Consider the following 20,590-nt stretch of genomic DNA (forward strand, 5'->3'; position numbering starts at 1 on the left):
TGTCCCTATGAAGATACCTAAAAGCAATGTGATCTAAAAACTTAAAATTAATGTGATCTAAACATCTTCTTTTCTTTTCTTTTATATATTAAATCTAAAAAAAAAAACTACTAAAATAGATAAACTGAACAAAAATAGAGGCTTTATTTTATTTTCACATCAACTACAATGCATGAGAAAGCCAGTAAATGATTAAAAAAAAATGGTATGAGTTAATTTTCATCCAAAATAGCATGTGATACTTAAAAAAGGAAATAAACACATACACACAGAAACACTGATATTTCTTTGCCTAGAAAAAGCCAAAAGCAGCACTGTTGATAAATGATATTTAAAACAAAAAGTTTTATTTTAGCAACTTAAGTGGCAAAATATTTGATGTCTATTTTCAAAGTTCATTATCCACAAGTACAACAGTATTTTAAATCCCAATTCTTTATTCACTTTTTAATATTTCATGTTTGAATCTTGCTGGGCAGCACTGATTTGATTTCAAAGTGTTCAAAAGAGCCACTGATTTAAACTTGGCAAAAGCACAGTAGATATTTTTGGCTGCAAATGTCTGCAAAGCAAAACATTTGTCAAAAGAAAAATACTATTTTGAGATGTGAAGGTTAACACTTAAATACCATCTTCCTTAAGTAACCTGGTGGAATAAGAACAGATTATTTAACACAACACCATTCTGGTTACTTGATTACTTCTCATGCCACATGATAAACAATTTTGTTCATCAATATTTTTTATTTAAATACAATACACTATAATCTACTTCTGATGATACCATGTTCTTACTAGAGGGAGACAACTAATAAAACAATTTGTACAGACAGAATGCCAGAGGCAACTCTTGTGATCTTCCTGTTTCAGGCAAACTCAAATAAAGAGACTGAAATAAAAACTTGGAAGAGAAATAATATGTAAAAACAAATTGTTAAAAATTTCCCAAAACAAAGAGAATAAAACTTAAGAACACTGATAATTAGAAGTGCTCAAAAGTATTTTGAAATATTGGATATGCAAGTAAAGTCTTAATCACCATGATGAGAATCTTCACGAAGCTTCAAGAACAAATGTGTGTCGTCACTCAGTCGTGTCTGACTCTTTGTGACCCCATGGACTGTAGCCTATGAGGCTCCTCTGATGGGATTTTCCAGGCAAGAGTACTGGAGTGGGTTGCCATTTCCTTCTCCAGGGACCTAATTTTCCAATAACACCATGAAATTGACCAATTCAAATATGTATAGTTCAATTTCAGATGTATAGTGAGTATAATTGCTTCTATTAAAAAGTGAGCAAGACAGCAAAAGAGATACAGATGTATAGAACAGTCTTTTGGACTCTGTGGGAGAGCGAGAGAGTGGGATGATTTGGGAGAATGGCATCGAAACATGTATAATATCATATATGAAATGAATTGCCAGTCCAGGTTCGATGCATGATACAGGATGCTTGGGGCTGGTGCACTGGGATGACCCAGAGGGATGGTAAGGGGAGGGAGGTGGGAGGGGGGTTCAGGATGGGGAACACGTGTACACCCGTGATGGATTCATGTCGATGTATGGCAAAACCAATACAATATTGTAAAGTAATTAGCCTACAATTAAAATAAATAAATCTATATTTTAAAAAAAGTGACTGGCAGGAGTTAGGTAACTAAATATTTTCAACTTCATCAAGTTTAATGTGACATTCAAAATTCAACCTAATCTGATTGCTCAGAAACTTATTGCTTAGTATATACACAATAGGAGCAATTATTTTGCTCAAGGTTCAAATATTTTAGTATGACAATGGCAGAACTAAAATGATCAAAGACAGCAAAATTCTAATGGATATTTATTAAATAACAATTATTTGTTCTACTTGCCTACATTTTTAGAAAAATCTTATACTGAAAGATCAACACAGCATATTTGCTGCAAGCAGATGACAGCTTTTATAGATTAAAGCATCAAGGAAAAGAGAATAGAATATGACTTACATTATTTAAGTATGTGTCTGTGTGCTTTGTGGAACCTTTTAATAAATAACAATTTAAATTCAAACTTTCATCTACTTATTTAGAGTATAATTTAAAATGTATAAATTAGCAGAGAATGAAATTGATCATTTCACTAAATACCTTAAAATTACTTAAATAAACCAGAATTTAAGGAAAAGATTTTACTTTTGTACATCAAAGTAGGTAAGCTATGATTGGTTATTATTTTTTTAAGTCATTTTTTTCATATTTTACTTATTTTTTAAAAAATTTATTTTTGGCTCTGCTGGGTCTTTGTTGCTGTGCAGGCTTTTCTCTAGCTGCGGACAGTGGGGGCCACCTCTCCAGCTGCAGTACGCAGGCTTCTCATTGTGGTGACTGCTCTGGCTGTGGAGCACTAGGTTCTAGAGTGTGTGGGCTTCAGTAGTTGTGGCTACCAGACTCCAGAGCACAGGCTCAGCAGTTGTAATGCACAGGCTTAGTTGCTCTGAGGCATGTGGGATCCTTCCGGATCAGAGATCTAACCTGTGTATCCTGCATTGGCAGGCAGATTCTTTACCACTGGGCCACCAGGGAAGCCCTGATTATTATTAATTTTAAGTTACAATTTAAAATGTACTAAAAATCAAATATATGTGTCAAGTCACCAAATACAATGTCTTTACGAGATAATACTGAATTCTAGGCTTAAGTATTAACTTTTAATTTCTGCCACCAGCAGGAAGCCTAAATAGTCCTTTTGTATGTAATAAATATTATGTCTTAAAATTCAGATTATCATATACTTTGTTGTTGTTGTTTAGTCCCCAAGTTGTGTCCGACTCTTTTGAGAGCCCGTTGACTGTAGCCCGGCAGGCTCTCTCTCCGTGGGATTTCCCAGGCAAGGATACCGGAGTGGGTTGCCATATCCCTCTCCAGGGGATTTTCCCAACCCAGGGATTGAACCCACATCTCCGGCATTGGCAGGCGGATTCTTTACCAATGAACCAATGAAGTATATGATGGGAAACATCATATACTTGGACAAAATAAACTCAAAACAGTTTAAATGGACAATTTTTCTTACCTTTCAAAAGCAGGCCATGAGGTCTCTTCACTTAGTTCAGAGCCATCACTGCTACCTAAAATCAAAAGTTATCTTATTTTTTTAAACATCATAATTAGATTTTACTTTAAAAAAATAAGTGCTCTAGCTGTGCTTATTCACATTATTTGTTGGTGAACATTCACATATCAATTCTTCATTCTAATACCATTGTGCTTGATTTATTTTGCAATATATTAGAACAGAGTTGACAAATCTACCCAAAGAAACAAAACAGCATAAAATATTTTTATATGTATACTTATGGCTTGAATTTATTACATTAGTAAACACTTTTTCTATCATCAGAGAATAAGTACATATAAGTTCACATATAAGCACACAATTTTTCCTTATAAGGTTTGTCATAATTTAAGACCAATATAATTACAAATTTCTTAGAGGTTCATGGTATACTTCCTTTTGCATTTTTTTTTTTAAAAACCCATTACTATCCTAAGGATAAAAAGCTCAATGAAATGCAACTTTTGTCTTTAGAGGCAAGGCAGAAGAGGATGGAATCCTTAAGAAAAAAAAAAGTAGCATAACAATGTAAAAACTTTCTCTTAGAGACCCAGAATATCAGTTACAATAGAAAGTTTTAAATTAGCTTAACTGGAGGGGAAAGAACTTGGAGAGTCCAAAACAGTGTAGGTTGATTTAAAATTTATTTTAAAGATAATTAATCAATAATTAATTTGTCCTTGTGTATCACATTGAGTCATCTATCAGACTTTTACAACCAGGGTTCTTTGAGAGGCTCAAACTTGAATACTATAAGGAACCCATTATGTGTGATGGATTTAACACCTCTTCCATGCATGTAGAATGGTACAAGTTATATCCCATCCTTGGAAGTACTAACAGTTACTGAAATAATTTTCTGGTTGTATGGCTCAGATAAGAAACTGGAGACAATCTGCTGTTGGTAGTTGGAGGCCTGTATGTTATTTTTGATGTGTAGAATATTATGTGATAAAGAATGAAAATTTAAGCATAATTAGTATGGCACCCCACTCCAGTACTCTTGCCTGGAGAATCCCATGGACGGAGGAGCCTGGTGGACTGTAGTCCATGGGGTTGCTAAGAGTCGGACACGACTGAGCGACTTCACTTTCACTTTTCACTTTCATGCATTGGAGAAGGAAATGGCAACCCACTCCAGTGTTCTTGCCTGGAGAATCCCAGGGACGGGGGAGCCTGGTGGGCTGCCGTCTCTGGGGTCTCACAGAGTCGGACATGACTGAAGCGACTTAGCAGCAGCAGCAGCAGTATGACTTATTTGTAGAAAACAAAAGTTTCTTCCAGAAGCACGGATCTTAAGTAGATATGCCTCCTTCAGCTGGTCAAGACTATTCTGGGATTCTGGGTTACCCAGGACATATATGCTATGTTAGAAAATGTTAGAGGCCACAGTCCCAAGCACTGGTTATTTCTTCAGGGTACTTTCTCAGAGCCTCCAAGGCATAAATTAATATTGTATGTAAAAGTTACAGCTAAGGAAAATATCTTTTTGTTATTATGAATTGTGTGTGTATATTAATAACTACCAGCTGTGGTTATAAACTTTCTTTTTAGAATGTTAAAGTTTTAAAGCAAACACCCTGGAAAGTAATGCTTATGTCTAATGTTCCTAATTTATAAACAAGGATACAACAATCCTTACTGTTCACCTACTTAGTCTTGGAATAATTAAACAATAAATACAAAGGCAAAAATTGAATTAGCCCCTTCTTGTTCTAAAAGATAGTTCTCTAAAATAAGACATTAACTGTAATGGAATGAAATAATTAGATAACTATCTTGTGGTAACCAAAAGAACATCTATGGTAAGTAAAAGTCACAAATAGAGAATAATCATCATTATAATACTTACGATAACTATTACAGAAAAGGCAAATATTTTATACTAAATTGAGAACTATAATTTTTAAAATTATTTTTTTTTTTGCTTAAAGTAACATGCTAGATTCCAGAACTGTAACACATTTTTAACTAGAAAAAGCTTCTTCCTCTCTCTTTTGCAAAATTATTCTGTGTACTATTTTTCAGATTGAGGTTAGTATTTGCATATAGGCAATTTACAGTATTAATGAAGAGATATTTCAGGTGACCAACTTGTCTTCTGTTCTGTAAATTTTGTCATCATTTGCATTTATAAAAAGGGAATACTGGACTAAAACTGCTGAACGAAGCTTTCCAGTTCCAAAGCAATGTCAGGGTTTGAAACTCTCAAGGGTTAAAAGAAGTCAGTATGTTCAAGAAAATGAACTACTATCTTTCTTTCTACTGATTGTTCATCAATATTGAGATGATCATATTAAGAGTAATAGACTAAGCCCCTGAGCAACCTTGGCAGTTAATCAGAGAAGACATTTTCCTCCTTTATTTTTTTTTTAAATAAAAACAGCATCATATAGAGATTTCCTAACTATCCAAAGAAATTATGCTCAGCTAGAAGGTTCAGACGGAGAAGGTCATGGCACCCCACTCCAGTACTCTTGCCTGGAAAATCCCATGGACGGAGGAGCCTGGTAGGCTGCAGTCCATGGGGTCGCGAAGAGTCGGACACGACTGAGCGACTTCCCTTTCATTTTCACTTTCCACTTTCATGCACTGGAGAAGGAAATGGCAACCCACTCCAGTGTTCTTGCCTGGAGAATCCCAAGGACGGGGGAGCCTGGTGGGCTGCCATCTATGGGGTTGCACAGAGTCGGACACGACTGAAGCGACTTAGCAGTAGCAGCAGCAGAAGGTTCAGAAAATAAATAACAGTTTAGGAAGTAAAAACAAACAAATTCTTCTTAACTTCACGTTCTTTTCCAGTCCTGGTTTTCTTCATAATAGCTATCTCTATTTTCTTACCTCTCATTCTCCAATCTACTCCAGCCAGGGCTTTGCCCACAGTATTCTATAAAGCAAATCTAGTCAAGGTCACCAAGTGCCTTTTATCTTGCCAAATTCAGTGATCAACTCCTGTTCTCCTCTTGTTTTCTCTTTTGTGCACTTGAATGGATACGTTCAGCACATCCCTCCCTTCAGAGATCCTTCCTCTACTGGGCTTTTGTGATACCACACTGTTTTTCTCCCTACTTCAGTGGTTCCTCATTTGTAGTTTCCTTTGATGGCTGACCATTTAAAAAAAATGACACCTCCAAATGTTAGCATGTCTACTCTTATTTATTTATATCCTTGCCCTTGGTGACCTTATCTGGTCTCATGGCTTGAAATACTACAAATATGCTAATTCTTATACCTGTATCTATAAATGTGACTTTACCTCCTTAAGCTTCAGATTCATACATTCGATTACCTACCTGACAACTCCCTATGGTCCAAACACGTCCAAAATGGAATTCTTAATTCCCCAAACCTAGTCACCCTTTACAAATACCTCAATACCTACAAATGGCTGCTGTTATAATGTTCTCTGCCTAAGTAACAGCACCACCATCTAACTAGCTGCTTAATCTAAAAAAAACCTGAGAATCATAACTCATCTGCCCCTTTCCTCATTCCTGCATTCCAACTACATGCAGTAACCAATTCAACCAGTGCCTGTTTTCTTCCCCACCATTCCTTGAATGCTTCCCCTTTTGAAGTCAAAAACATCAAGCACTTTTCAAACCATCATGAATTATTAATTTTTGCGGCTACTAGTAATATGATCTTATATCCACACTTTGCTACTTAGCTTTTATCAATTACTTTTTCTACCTGTAGTGGGGTTAATCATGCTTTTCCAGCTGAGTTTTGTTAGAAGTCTTATTTTACATAAGTTGGAACTCTCTCAGAGAATTATTTCTCACCTATTGATATTCCACTAGAAAGAGTAGAGCTTTCAGCTTGGCCTCGAGATGGTGCATGGGGCTCCATGACGCTATCATCTAACAGATGTCTTGGCCCTGCATTTGGGAACGTTGCACTCTTAAACTCTGCTGTGTTCATTTTATGAATGAAACTGGAAACAAAGAGAAATATTTTTCATATCTTTCATTACTGTTACTAATTCAGGATATAAAAGATACTCTTACATAAAGATTCAGGATATAAAAGATGTACCTGCTATCCTGAACTTACTTCTGAACTCTCATACTAATGAACACACAGATTTTACCATGAAAGCCTCAAGCTAACAGTTCAGGGAAAAATTTTTTAGAAAACCAGGCCATATCTACCTATATAACAGAAAATACTTTAATCTTGATGCTTGGGTTCATTAAAAATTATTTTCACATTCGCTTTTGAAAAATGTCTATTAAATTTCCACAAAAATCACGGCAAAGGTGAACCTGGGGTCCACTTTGAGGAAACAATCTTGTAAAGCTAAACGAAAAGACAGTTTCCCTTTCTTTGTATTTTGTTATAAAAAGAACAGTTTTTATATGCTTTATTTATGGTGACTTGTTTTGGTTAAGACAAGCAATGATATAAGTTATAATTTAAAATGGAAACAGTGTTTGCTTTCCTGATTTTATTTATGATGACGACCTGTAATGTTCATTTTTATTCCCCAAAATGTGAAAGCACTATTGGAAAAAGCTCATTTCCAAGTTAAGGTAAGGAAGAGATAAATGCCTTTATGCAAACAAGATAGTTTACTAAATCAGAAAAAGACTACTTTACACAAATAAAACTATGCAAGGACACTATTTTCTGTCCAACTAGTAAAATAAGTAGAAAATAAATCCAACTAAATACATAAAAATTTGAAAGATAAAATTCAAAGTGCTGACTTGTAACCCAAGCTATGGCACTTCCTGTGTCCATGCTGAATCAAGTTCCGAGGGGACGGTGGTGTCTGTGGTAGCAAGGCTCCTTCAGCTGCCATGCTTTTTCTTCCACTTTGTGGAGATGCTCCTACTTCAGGACCTTAAGGGTTAAATTAAAAAAGAGAGAGACAGAGACACAAAGAGATACAGACAGAAATTATTAAATGGTTTAGAAAGATTGCTTTATTTGTAATCCCTTGATATGAAATAAAAATTTTGGTTTAATTTAAGGTAATATGAATTCTATTTAATTGACTGAACATAAAAAATATTTAGTTTCTGAGTCATAAAACACAAAACCTCAAAACAAATAATATCTATTAATTTCTATCTCTTTTACTTGCCCTAAGTAGTCTGTTTATGGAGGAAGCAATGTAATTAGAAGAGATAGTGTAAGGGTCTCATATCACACACGAAACCTAGACTAAACCCTCAGGTCTTCTGAATCCTAGTTCAGTGCTTGTTTAATTTTCACATGACTGCTTCACTCTTAGTTTCAGCTTCTTCATAGATACAGAATATGTAGAGTAGGTCAAGGATTCAAGTTACAATTTAAATCTATACTGACTGCTCAAGTTTCTGGAAATTAAAAAAAAAAGGAACTTGAGAATACACAGATTTGCAAAATAACACTGAAAAATTTTTTTATTGGTTTACAGTTGCTTTACAAGCAAAATATCACTTTAAGAATGAAAAGAAAAGCAAATTTCAATAGATATAGCCTGAAACGATTTCCTCTGCTTGGACCACTCTCAGACCCTGTAGATACTGTCATGGTTTTGCTCCCTCATTCCCTTCATACCTTATTAGATGGGTCTCCAATTATTTTTAGGATATATAATAATACAAAGCTTAGTGCCAACGTCTGTATTTGGAATATTAAACAAGGTATTGTCTATGATTTCTTTAAAAAATTCTCTTCAATTTTACGTTTTTAGATTATTTATATACATATAAATCCCAATTGTAATGCAACAGATAAATTAAGAGACTATGACTATTCTTATGAGTACTTGGTCCAGCATTAGAGTGAAATTAAAAAAAAAAAAATTAAGCCACTAAAATTGACTCCTATAATTATTCAAATTAGTAAATTTTTCCACTTAGACCACAGAAATTTCTAACATAATTAACCCTCACTGCCCCTTACAGTATGCTTAATGAAAAAAGAACAGATAATTCATAAACACTTACTTATTATTTTCTGTTGGCTATATCTATTACTCTTGATTACTTGGCATATTTATTTGCATATTACTGAAAAACTACATGTGACAACTTTTTAATGAAAAAACAGGAAAACCAAATAGAAAAAGATGTATTTTAATACCAAAAATAAAACTGTGCAGGCAGAATAAAATGTGCTAAGCATTTACTCACTTTGGATATATCCCTTCTTTCTTATTAGGTTATCTGGTTTATTACTCAGTAACAAGAGAAAGCTGCACTAACCTACTAAATCCTCCCTGGAAGCAGCAGAACGTGGTGTGCTTGTTCCTGGTTCTATCTTTAATGAAAGCCTGAATTTCAGAAAGGAAAAAAGCACATAAAATGATTAATATTTGACAAAATAACATTAAAATCATATATTTTTCTACCAAAAGCCTAAAAACATTTTTTATAAAATAATCTCAACTATATATTTTTCTTCAAGGGTGATCTTAATTAAGCCCCCTTTCTCTTTCATACAAAGCTGATCTTACAGTGATTCCAGGAAATATTAAGAGAGGGAAAAACATCAAAACCTCATATTCAAAAACAGAGATAGCTCTCCCAAGAACCTCATTACTGCTGAACAATTCAACACATTTAAAGCTATTTGGTGATTTAACCTGAAGTTATACTGATACAAGGCAAGTAAGTTCAGTAAATTTCCAACACTGAGTTAAATTATGCAAATTCTTTCTAGAATCCTTATTGGATGGGCTAATGGTCTCTGTAGCACTGAAAATTAAAACAAAACAAAACAAACCTTATTTAAAACTAACCATCCAAAAAACCAACTCAAATTATCAAAAGAAAGATCTATCTATACAAATAAAAAGGCTGTTTACAAAATCCCTGATAAATCCCTTTCTAAGGCAGAGTTTATTAGTTGGAAATTAAGGTGGTTCAGTGGTAAAGAATCTGCCTGCCAATGCAGGAGACACAACAGACCTGGGTTCAATCCCAGGATCAGGAAGATCCTTTGGAGAAGGAAATGGCAACCCACTCCAGTATTCTTGCCTGGAAAATTCCATGGACAGAGAAGCCTGGCAGGCTACAGTCTATGGGGTCAAGAGTCAGACACGACTGAGCACACACACACACAAGTTCCATTTAGGAAAATGTATCAATTTTGAGTTCTGCAGCAAAAAGAGGTTATAATTCCTATCAGTGGAAATGGTTTCAGGAGATAGGATACTAAAGCAGTTGTAGAAAATATTTTGGTGTAGTCCAGGAAATACACTTTGGTGTACTCTGTATTATCATTAAACATTTGTCTGGAAATTAATGAAGACTTTTTATTTTTCAGCATCCTACCAACTGGAATTTTTTATGAAACTGCACAATACAAATGATATTATAATGATAAATCTATTCTAGGTGCTTAACTTTTTATCAATTTCTTTGATATCCTAAAGGAGAAATCACACATAATTGTACTCTAATTACTTAACCATGTAAAATACATGTATTGAACAGATGTATGATTAACCAGAACTCTCTGCTCTTTTTCTTGTTACAGGTAGCTGACTCTACTTATGTGAGCTTCAGACTATGCTATCTTCCTTCGCTGAACTCTTGTTTTGCGTCAGGCACAGTTCTCTCAGCACTGGAATATAATGGAGACTAAAGCAGACAGGGTGTCTCTCCCCTTCAGAAGCACAGTCCAGAAAAGTTTCCTAACACAGAACCAAAACTGAAAGGAACAGAAAGGAGGCTACGGGAGAATCACGCTGCTATTAACAATGGCTGATAACCGACAGCAATATAAAAAGTGGAAGCGTCTTAAACTGCACTTAAAGTGCAGTCAGTGTCAGTTGCCCATATCATCATCAAAACACTATATGTAACAGTGATGCGGGTTCACTGAGAAAAGATACCACGCTGCTGCTGCTGCTAAGTCGCTTCAGTCCTGTCCGACTCTGTACGACCCCACAGACAGCAGCCCACCAGGCTCCTCTGTCCTTGGGATTCTCCAGGCAAGAATACTGGAGTGGATTGCCATTTCCTTCTCCAGAAGATATTATGCTCAGTATTAAAATGAAATAACTTTGAAAGATTTTCACCCTGACTAAAACACATGCATGTAACTTGTAATATTGATACTGGCTGCCTATGTAGATGAAGCTGCCAACAACAGAGGCTTATGGATAAATGAAAAGTCATTTCTATTTAAATCTTTCATCATAAAATCCACTTTTCCCAACTTACGACCTTAATAGCTCTTATGTTAAAATGCTCTGATTTTCAACACATTTAATCAGTAGGTTCATGCAACACAACTGCATCTTTAGGAAAACACTATCTTCTTTAGCGTCCCATAAGATTCTCCAATACCACCAAGTGACTTGGAGTTCCCCAGCCGATTCCACTGATGGTTCCATCCCTGAAACACCTTTCTTAACTCTTCATGTGGAGCAACTCACCTGCTAAGATGCAGACTAAGGTAAGATGGTCACCTGAAGCTGCTCATGTTTATTTTCTCTTCACTTTTCCCAGTTAAAGCTGAGCTGGGTCTCCCCTCATCTATGTTCCCATAGCATCCTCTGCACATCTCTAGTATAGTACTCTTTGAACTATTTTGTAATTACTTATTTTGTAATCCCAGCAGCTAGCATTCACCTATAGCAAAAGCTGAATAAATATTTGTTTATGAATACAATGGGACTTCCCTGTAGCTCAGGTGGTAAAGAATCTGCCTGCAATGCAGGAGACCTGGGTTCAATCCCTCAGTCAGGAAGATCCCTTGGAGATGGAAATGGCAATCCACTCTAGTATTCTTGCCTGGAGAATTCCATGGACAGAGGAACCTGACGGGCTACAGACCAGAGGGTTGCAAAAGTTGGACACGACTAAGTGACTAACACACAATGAGTATAATGGGAAGGCTGCTCAAGTTCTAGTTACTCATGAAAACAAAAATCAGTGTAACAGCATCCACTTTCTTACCAAAATGAAGCTCTCATGCCAGGATACAGACAGCTAAAACTACTTAAGAGCTTAGTTAACTCTATCCTTTCAGCATTAAAATTCACCATACTCTGTATTTATGCAACAGTTTCTTAGACTTCACTTCTACTGAAGGGGCTTTCCTGATAGCTCAGTTGGGAAAGAATCTACCTGCAACACAGGAGACCCTGGTTCAATCCCTGTGTCAGGAAGATCAGCTGGAGAAGGGATAGTCTACCCACTCCAATGTGCTTCGGCTTCCCTGTTGGCTCAGCTGGTAAAGAATCCACTTGCAATGCAGAAGACCTGGGTTCGATCCCTGGGTTGGGAAGATTCCCCTGGATAAGGGAAGAGCTACCCACTTCAGTATTCTGGCCTGGAGAATTTCATGGATTGTATAGTCCATGGGGTCGCAGAGATTCCCACTTGACTGAGCGACTTTCACTTTCTACTGAAGAGTTACACTTTAACTTTTAAAAAATCCATTAAATTTCTTGAGACAGACACAGAAATTTTAATAATGACTTACTCATGTTTTGAGTTTTAAGATAATCTTCTGTACCCAACTGGATAAAATATGAGTGTTTTATGCTATGTCAGTAGAGAGATGAGAGAAGTAAGTGATAAATATGACACAGACCATCACACTCAAGAAACTTACAATCTAGGGCATCAGATCTGTTAAACAGTGCCAAGATTATTAAAAAGCTGATGCACTGACCTCATACATTTTCAATGAATTACCCTATAAAATCTTTCCGTAAAACAAAAATTGATACAGAAAGATAAAGTGGTAATAATACAGTATGGTGGAGAAGATGACAATAAAGTGTTTTCAAATATAAATAAAGCTTTAGATACATTTTAAGTATATGTACAGAGCTTCTTAATATATTTGATATTTGAAGAAAAGTTATTTCCAGTTGTTTTCTGGAATTTCTAGCCTTTTATTATGGGTACCAATTCTGTTCTCCAGAATTCTTTAAAAAATGTTGAAACTTATGGAACAAAGAAGCTGATAATTACTATCACACAGCATAAGAAAATTTTTGTATATAATGCATTAATATTAAAAAATAACCTTATCTTTCACTTTGATAAAAATTTAAAGTATAACCTTTTACTGGAAAATATATTTGTGGTAGACACAAAGTTAAATTTGAAAGCTTAGAAACAGCAAAAAAATTTTTTTAAAATAAATGAAGCTGCAAGGAAAATGAAAAGCCTCAAGAGAAAAATAGCCTCTTTATCCTTATATCTTTTGGAAAAAAAAAACCAAAAAACAAAAACTTGGTAGTCATGATATAGAGCACACTACTGAAAAATAAATGCGAATGTACGTGTGTGTGCTCAGTCATGTCTGACTCTGTGACTCCATGGACTGTAGCCCAGCAGGCTCCTCTGTCTAAGGAAATTTCCAGGCAAAAATACTGGAGTGGGTTGCATTTCCGACTCCAGAAAAATAAAAAGGGTTAATAATGAAAAAATCCCTTTTCTGTTGGGCAGGACTGAGAATGGTTAAGCAAAAAGATATGGATATCAGCTGTTTTAAAAGTAAGTTTTGAAAACCTTTAATGAAGGACTTGCTTGAATAGAGGAAAGGACAAGTGTGGTGTTCTACTGGACAAATATTAATTCAGAGTCCAGAAGGTTCAATATTCTGTCAATACACAAAAATAACTGAAAACAAATTCAAAACTGTGTTAAAAATTTCCTTAAAGAGGAGCAATTTTTCTATTCATGGACTGCTTCATTAATTTTTCAGTCTATTAAAAGATACATTTCCATAAAGATTCAATGCTTCAATCGAGAAAGAAAGGAAGAAATGTAAAACTAGAACTATCAAACATCAGCTCTCAACAAGTTGAGAAACATACAATGCTTTTTAATAGAAGAAGAGATGACGTACTTGTATACTGGCTCAGTCACATCAAGTGACTGATTTAAAAACTTCACATGAATAGGTAACTTTACCACTGTAAATACACAACTGTATTTGCATGATAAGATGCAGTATTTAGATGTTTGAATACAGAGATGAAAGGGTAGAGGACAAGACACAGTTATACAAACCACTTCTGAAGATCCAACCTACTTGTAATTATCATCTTCCACAAACTTTTGCAGTTCTTCTATATACTGAACAGAGTTCAGGTATTTTTGGACGTGAGGCAACATGGGGATATCTAGGCAAAACATGATAAATAATTATCTGATAAAGTACATCTCAGGCAAAATTTTTAAAGTTAAGCTGAGAAAAATATATTTAAAGGTAAATTAAGGCCACATGAGTTTGGGTGAACTCTGGGAGTTGGTGATGGACAGGGAGGCCTGGCGTGCTGCGATTCATGGGGTCGCAAAGAGTCGGACACAACTGAGCGACTGAACTGAACTGAAGGCCACATGGCACCAAAATTTAAATTAACTCTAGAAGGACGTGGCTGAGGTAAATGTTATTTAATGTAAAACTGAAGGTCATTTAGAAAACTGCAGCTGCATGCTGTTTGTATAGATTAAAACACCTCCATTTACGAAGTCCCACATATATGAGAAATTTCATAAAAGAAAATCAGAGCCACCATTGTAATTTATAGTCAAACCTCATCTAAGTGCAACATATAAGGCAGTTTAGGGTTTCTTTTTTTTTTTTTTTTAAAGAAGCCTGGCTCACATTTGTAGTTTTTTTTCTCTCCTACTTAGAAATTTCAAATAAGACTGATTTAACATTACAATTTGATGTTATGTTAAAAAAACTGAGAAAAGGATTAAAAAAAAGAAATTAAAGTTAAACAGCAACAAACTGTAAACTGTTTTTAAACAGCATTAAAATTACATAGCTGTAAAAACCTCTCTCTATTTTCTATCAAACTGAAAGCATTTAAATGCTTTAAAACAATAAATTTTTTTTTTCTAATCATTTGGGCTTGCATAAGTTCTTTTCACATATGTGTTTCCATAAAATACGTCTTGGACAAAACTGGTTATCTACTCAACATAGAACTCAAGAAAGCTTCTCAACTGTTACTACAACAGCCTCAGCTCAGTCCCTAACTGAAAAATAAAAGAAATATTTACATAATAGATCAGGGAGATCAAATGAGATGAGAAGAATAGAAAATAATTGTGAAAATTACATTAGCAAAGTTGCTACAAATTACAGAAGAGCAAAAGATAAAACTTAGCATTTTAAATATGAAATACTTGAACTCCTTAAAAGCAAGATCTTAAACAGGATGCTAAACATTGGACAGTGACATAATCATTATTTTCCTTTACATTAGGATGATGTACCCTGCTCTGTGAAAAGTGGCCATCAACCTGTGTAAATGAATCAAACCTTTATAAATAAATTACAGCATTACTCCCAGAAACTTACCATATTCACAGGACTGCTGCAAATCAGAAATTATTCTAAGGATGTTATTCATCAAGTTTGATCTTTGCTCATTTTCTAGAATGCTGCCAGTTGATGGATATGCTGAATCAATATATGTTAAATCAGATAGATAGATACCTGAAACAAAATTAAGATAAATGAGTGTTTTTCTACTTGTTAGGATGAGTATAGTTTGTTTATAGCTATATTTCAATATATGCCCTATTTAAAATATATTCATTATTAATACTGTGTTAAAACATGACCACTAAGGCAAGGAGATCCAACCAGTCCATTCTAAAGATCAGTCCTGGGTGTTCTTTGGAAGGAATGATGCTAAAGCTGAAACTCCAGTACTTTGGCCACCTCATGCGAAGGGTTGACTCATTGGAAAAGACTCTGATGCTGGGAGGGATTGGGGGCAGGAGGAGAAGGGGACGACAGAGGATGAGATGGCTGGATGGCATCACCGACTCGATGGACGTGAGTCTGAGTGAACTCCGGGAGTTGGTGATGGACAGGGAGGCTTGGCATGCTTCGATTCATGAGGTCGCAAAGAGTCGGACATGACTGAGTGACTGAACTGAACTGGACTGAAGGCCTAGATTTCTGTGGCATCCAGGTCAGACATGACTTAAAGCTGAAGTTAGAAACTCCAATACCTACCTACCCATGGGTCTTAATGGAAAGAAGATAAGCTCCTGAACTGGCTCTGCCTCTGTATAAAATAAAGATAATTATTCTAATTTCCAAACCTTGGTTTTTATGTCTATACACTAGTACCTATTTTTCAAGTTGTGGTACAGCCTGAAGAAGTTTTAAGTTAGCCAGCCTAACCACTTCCCTTCCACTTCCATGGGGCAGTTAACTTAATATTAGTTCTATACATGCTTGCCTCGAGTGGGTAACTATCACATGAGCCTTACTTTTTTTTTTCCTTTTAAATATTTATTTATTTGGCCGCACTGGGTCTGGGTTGTGGCACACAGGCTCTTCGCTGAGGTGTGTAGACTCCAGAGCGCTCGGGCCCAGCTGTCCCCATAACACATGAGATCCCAGCTCCTCAACCAGGGATGGAACCTGTGCTCTCCTCCCGCTCCACCTTGGAAGAGAGTTTCTTAACCTTGGGAGGACCAGAGAAGTCTTGATTCTTAATTACTTTGAAAACTGTCTCATTCTAGTAGAAACGTCTTGTTTTTATTAAAGATTAACAGTTGGATTTTTGAAATAGTTCTACTAACTACACATTGAAGTTAACCTTGCTCTTTTCTTCTGTACCAACAAAAATAATACATCCTCTCAAATGATTCAGTTGTCCTAGATATTCAAAGTCACATCTATAGAAAATATTTCCTGAGAGTTTACTATGCATGTGTAAAGCGTAAAAGGCACCATGTTCCTACTTTCCAAATCATTACTCCCGGTTCATGAACTTTCAGAATAAGTGCAACCAAAATGATGCACTTATTGCCTTCCAGATAAGCCCTGTGTTTTTTCTCATGCCGGTTCTTCCAGTTTAAATGATACCTGAACTCAACTCTGCCCATCTGAATCATTATCTTACATTCAGGTCCATGTCAACGGTTCTTTAGTTTCCTCACATATTCCAAGAAAGGAATTTAGAAACTGTCTAGTCCAAACCCTCTTTTCACAGGCAAACACTCTAAGGTCCACAGATATTAAGGAAGTGCCCAACACCACATGAATTGTTAGTGACAGAGCTGGATCTCAGAGTACACACTTGTACTCCAAGGTTTTTTTTTTTTAAAATTACACTGTTACAAACTCATACAGTATCTGTATCACTCACTTGATAGTTTTTAAGACTTTCTAATCTTTTTATTGAAAATCTTTAGTATTTTAATATTTAATCTGCTTAAGATAATAAACTCATTCAAGTGGTTACTCTATCTTGCACTTTAAAAAATGAAAATCCTGACCAGTATTTGCAGACAATTGGTGTTTAACAAAATGTAAAAAGTTGGCAATGGTAATCCTTTTACTCATTCCAGTATCATTCCTTTTCCATTCAGTAAATCTTAACAGTATTCTTTAAGCCATCTATCATAAATACTTCTTTTTCTTTAGAGACTCTCAACTTTATTTTTTATGACTTCAAATAAATCTGTAACCTAGCTCCCTTTCTTTCCCTCCTATCTCAGAGGAAGAAGAATCCCCTTCTTTTTCTTCCAAATCTAAACTGTGATTTTGAACGTAATCTCTACTGCCTCCTTTTAACATATCCACTGCTGCCTCCACTATCACTTACACTCCATGGCTCTTTTCCAAGAGCCAGTGTGCACATTTAAATCTCCTCTACATAAAAACACAAGCAAAGCAACCCTTCCTTTAAATCTGATCCCTTCCTCAATACAGGACTCTTGCCTTCTTCAACAAACACCTTGAAAGAGAAATAAGGACTGGTACAATTAATTTTTTTATCCTTCATTCTATTTTTATGTAATACTTGGTACATATAAAAGTTTACTTGTGTCAGGAAAAATTGTGATAGACTTTGCAATAGGCAAAAAGATTACTAGGTATATCCTGTTTCCAGTGCATCCTCTTGGCCTGAACTATTTTATAAGTTGTTGAAAACTGGTAATAATACAAATTCTTGTCCATAAAAATGCCAATGAATTATGTCCAGTGGGATGTAACTGATTATTGCCCTGTGGATGTTGAACAATTTTGCAACTATCTGTAAATTCATTCCAGCATTCCCAACGGCCTGCATGTATGTGCAGTACTCGGACTTCTTCCTTGAAGTTATTGTAAATATCTTCCTGATTCCCTGTATACTTAATGATTTAAACAAAACCTTTGACATGTATTCATATTTTATTTGTGTGAAAAAGATAACTGTATCTTTTAAAAATAACAGTTTAACATATAATATTGGTTATCAAATAATGTAATAAATACTCATCAATGTAAGAGCTACAATATCAGTACTGTTGCCTCATCTTTATCTTCTTTCCCTGTGTCATCTCTCTGCCTCCTGTCTAGAGGGAACTACCATTTCTAATTTTAAGATTATTCCCCTTGTTCTTTTTGGGGCACATGTCTGTACTCCTGCACATTTTATTTTACTTTTGCTTATTTTTGAGCTTTAAAAAAAATCATACTTTTATACGTGTGATTAAATGATAATATTGGTAAAGTTAGAATGCGTACACAATAAGTGATTTACAAATGGCTGTTAAATAAGTTTTTAAAAATATGATCTGTGATTGCTTCGTCTTACTATTTTGTTTCTAAGACTTATTCATCTTGTTAAGTACAGCCGTAATTCCTTAAGAGAATAAACTATATGTAACTATATTACAATTTACTTATTCATTTTGTTTGATACGAGTTTTGAGTTACTTGCCCCCTTCCTCCTTGTTGCTACAGACATTCTTGTACATGTCTCCTGGTGCACACGTACAAGAACTTCTCTAGGAGAGAGATATACACATATATACATACATGCAGGCATATATAATGTTCAGCTTTACAAGACAGTGCCACATTGGTTTTTAAAGCTATATCAACTGATACACCCACTGACAGCATATAGGTTTCTACTGATCCACATGTGCTAACATGTGAAATTCACATCTATCTCATTGCTGGAACTTATTCTGGCAAAGGCACACATGACCTTCTCACACTAATTCTTTAGACATCTCTCTTGGTCTCCTCTCTACTGCTCAGTCTCTCTGCAGTATTTGTACTACTTACTCCCTTGTTTCTCAGTCTTTACTGGCTTGAACTTGCCTCGCTTCCATCCTCCCTCGATTCTTCTATTTCCTCAGGTCCCTTGGAATTGGTATTCACCATGGTTCTGTCATTAATCTTCTCAATCTACATGTACTTCTGAATTATCTTATTTCTGAGGCCTCAACCATCACCTGATTGCTGATGACTCTCCAAATTTCTCTATAGAACACAGCTCCTGACTTTCATTTTCAATTTAACATCCCAAACTAACCATAATTTGTCCCTAGACACCTGCCAATCCACTTTCCAAACCTGGTCAGTGATATGAATTACTAACTAGTGAAGAAGAACTAAAGAGCCTCTTAATGAAAATGAAAAAGGAAAGTGAAAAAGTTGGCTTAAAACTCAACATTCAGAAAACTAAGATCATGGCATCTGGTCCCATCACTTCATGGCAAATAGATGGGGAAACAATGGAAACAGTGACAGACTTTATTTTTGGGGGCTCCAAAATCACTGCAGATGGTGGTTGCAGCTATGAAATTAAAAGATGCTTGCTTCTTGGAAGAAAAGTTATGGCCAACCTAGACAGCATATTAAAAAGCAGAGACATTACTTTGTTAACAAAGGTCCATCTAGTCAGAGCTATGGTTTTTCCAGTAGTCATGTATGGATGTGAGAGTTGGACTATATAAAGAAAGCTGAGCACTGAAGAACTGATGCTTTTGAATTGTGGTGTTGGAGAAGACTCTTGAAGGTCCCTTGAACTGCAAGGAGATCCAACCAGTCCATCTTAAAAGAAATCAGTCCTGAATATTCATTGGAAGGACTGATGCTGAAGCTGAAACTCCAATACTTTGGCCACCTGATAGGAAGAACTGACTCACTGGAAAAGACCCTGTTGCTGGGAAAGACTGAAGGTGAGAGGAGATGGGGACGACAAAGGATGAGATGGTTGGATGGAATCACTGACTCAGTGGGCATGAGTTTGAGCAAGGTCTGGGAGTTGGTGATGAACAGGGAGGCCTGGCATGCTGCAGTCCATGGGATCACAAAGAGTTGGACATAACTGAGCAACTGAACTAAATTAGAAACCCCTATACTGCTTAAACAAACAAGCTCTGAAGGAGTTTACTATCTCATATTTCTCCAGGTTAAGGTATTAGTGAATACAATGTGATCACTGAATGATCAAGTAATGTATTACATAGTATAAATCAGAGGCTAGAAGCTGTCCCAGTCTTTTTAAAATCAGGAAATAACATAGAAAGTATCTATATGACCTTTTCCTTAAAAAAATGGGGAGATCTGGCAATAGTGAGGTACAGCTGGGAAGAGTATAGATAGTAATCATTACAGATGTCAGTCTGTCGTAACCTATTTTCCTCTGCTCTCCTACTTCTCGTTTGCTTCACCTATATACATTACCTGCTTCATTCTTGTCGTGAGCATCTGTAGGCCTTTGAGTACACCCCTGCTATACCTATGTATGTCATGGGAATTTAAAGAAATAA

The 20,590-nt window shown here is 35.7% G+C and overlaps 1 protein-coding gene across 10 annotated transcripts in view; it reads right to left on the reverse strand.

The window, feature by feature from the left end:
- Positions 1–20,590, reverse strand: part of RALGPS2 (Ral GEF with PH domain and SH3 binding motif 2) — a 163,734-nt gene that overhangs the window by 20,919 nt on the left and 122,225 nt on the right. For 8 of the 10 annotated variants that reach the window (XM_086343620.1, XM_086343615.1, XM_086343613.1 and 5 more), the window contains 6 exons: positions 15,372–15,509; positions 14,091–14,181; positions 9,293–9,360; positions 7,805–7,940; positions 6,878–7,029; positions 3,051–3,105 (listed from right to left, as the gene is read on the reverse strand). In XM_086343620.1, the coding sequence (XP_086199746.1) occupies positions 3,051–3,105; positions 6,878–7,029; positions 7,805–7,940; positions 9,293–9,360; positions 14,091–14,181; positions 15,372–15,509 (640 nt within the window). Of the gene's footprint in view, positions 1–3,050; positions 3,106–6,877; positions 7,030–7,804; positions 7,941–9,292; positions 9,361–11,383; positions 11,466–11,995; positions 12,100–14,090; positions 14,182–15,371; positions 15,510–20,590 lie in introns of those variants that run through there. The other 2 variants (XM_086343621.1, XM_086343622.1) reach the window with 2 other exon arrangements.

Source organism: Bos grunniens, chromosome 16 (assembly GCF_055505025.1).
Source record: "Bos grunniens cultivar Pamir isolate PY7600 chromosome 16, Bosgru_T2T1.0, whole genome shotgun sequence".
In the NCBI taxonomy this organism is placed as follows: domain Eukaryota; kingdom Metazoa; phylum Chordata; class Mammalia; order Artiodactyla; family Bovidae; genus Bos; species Bos grunniens.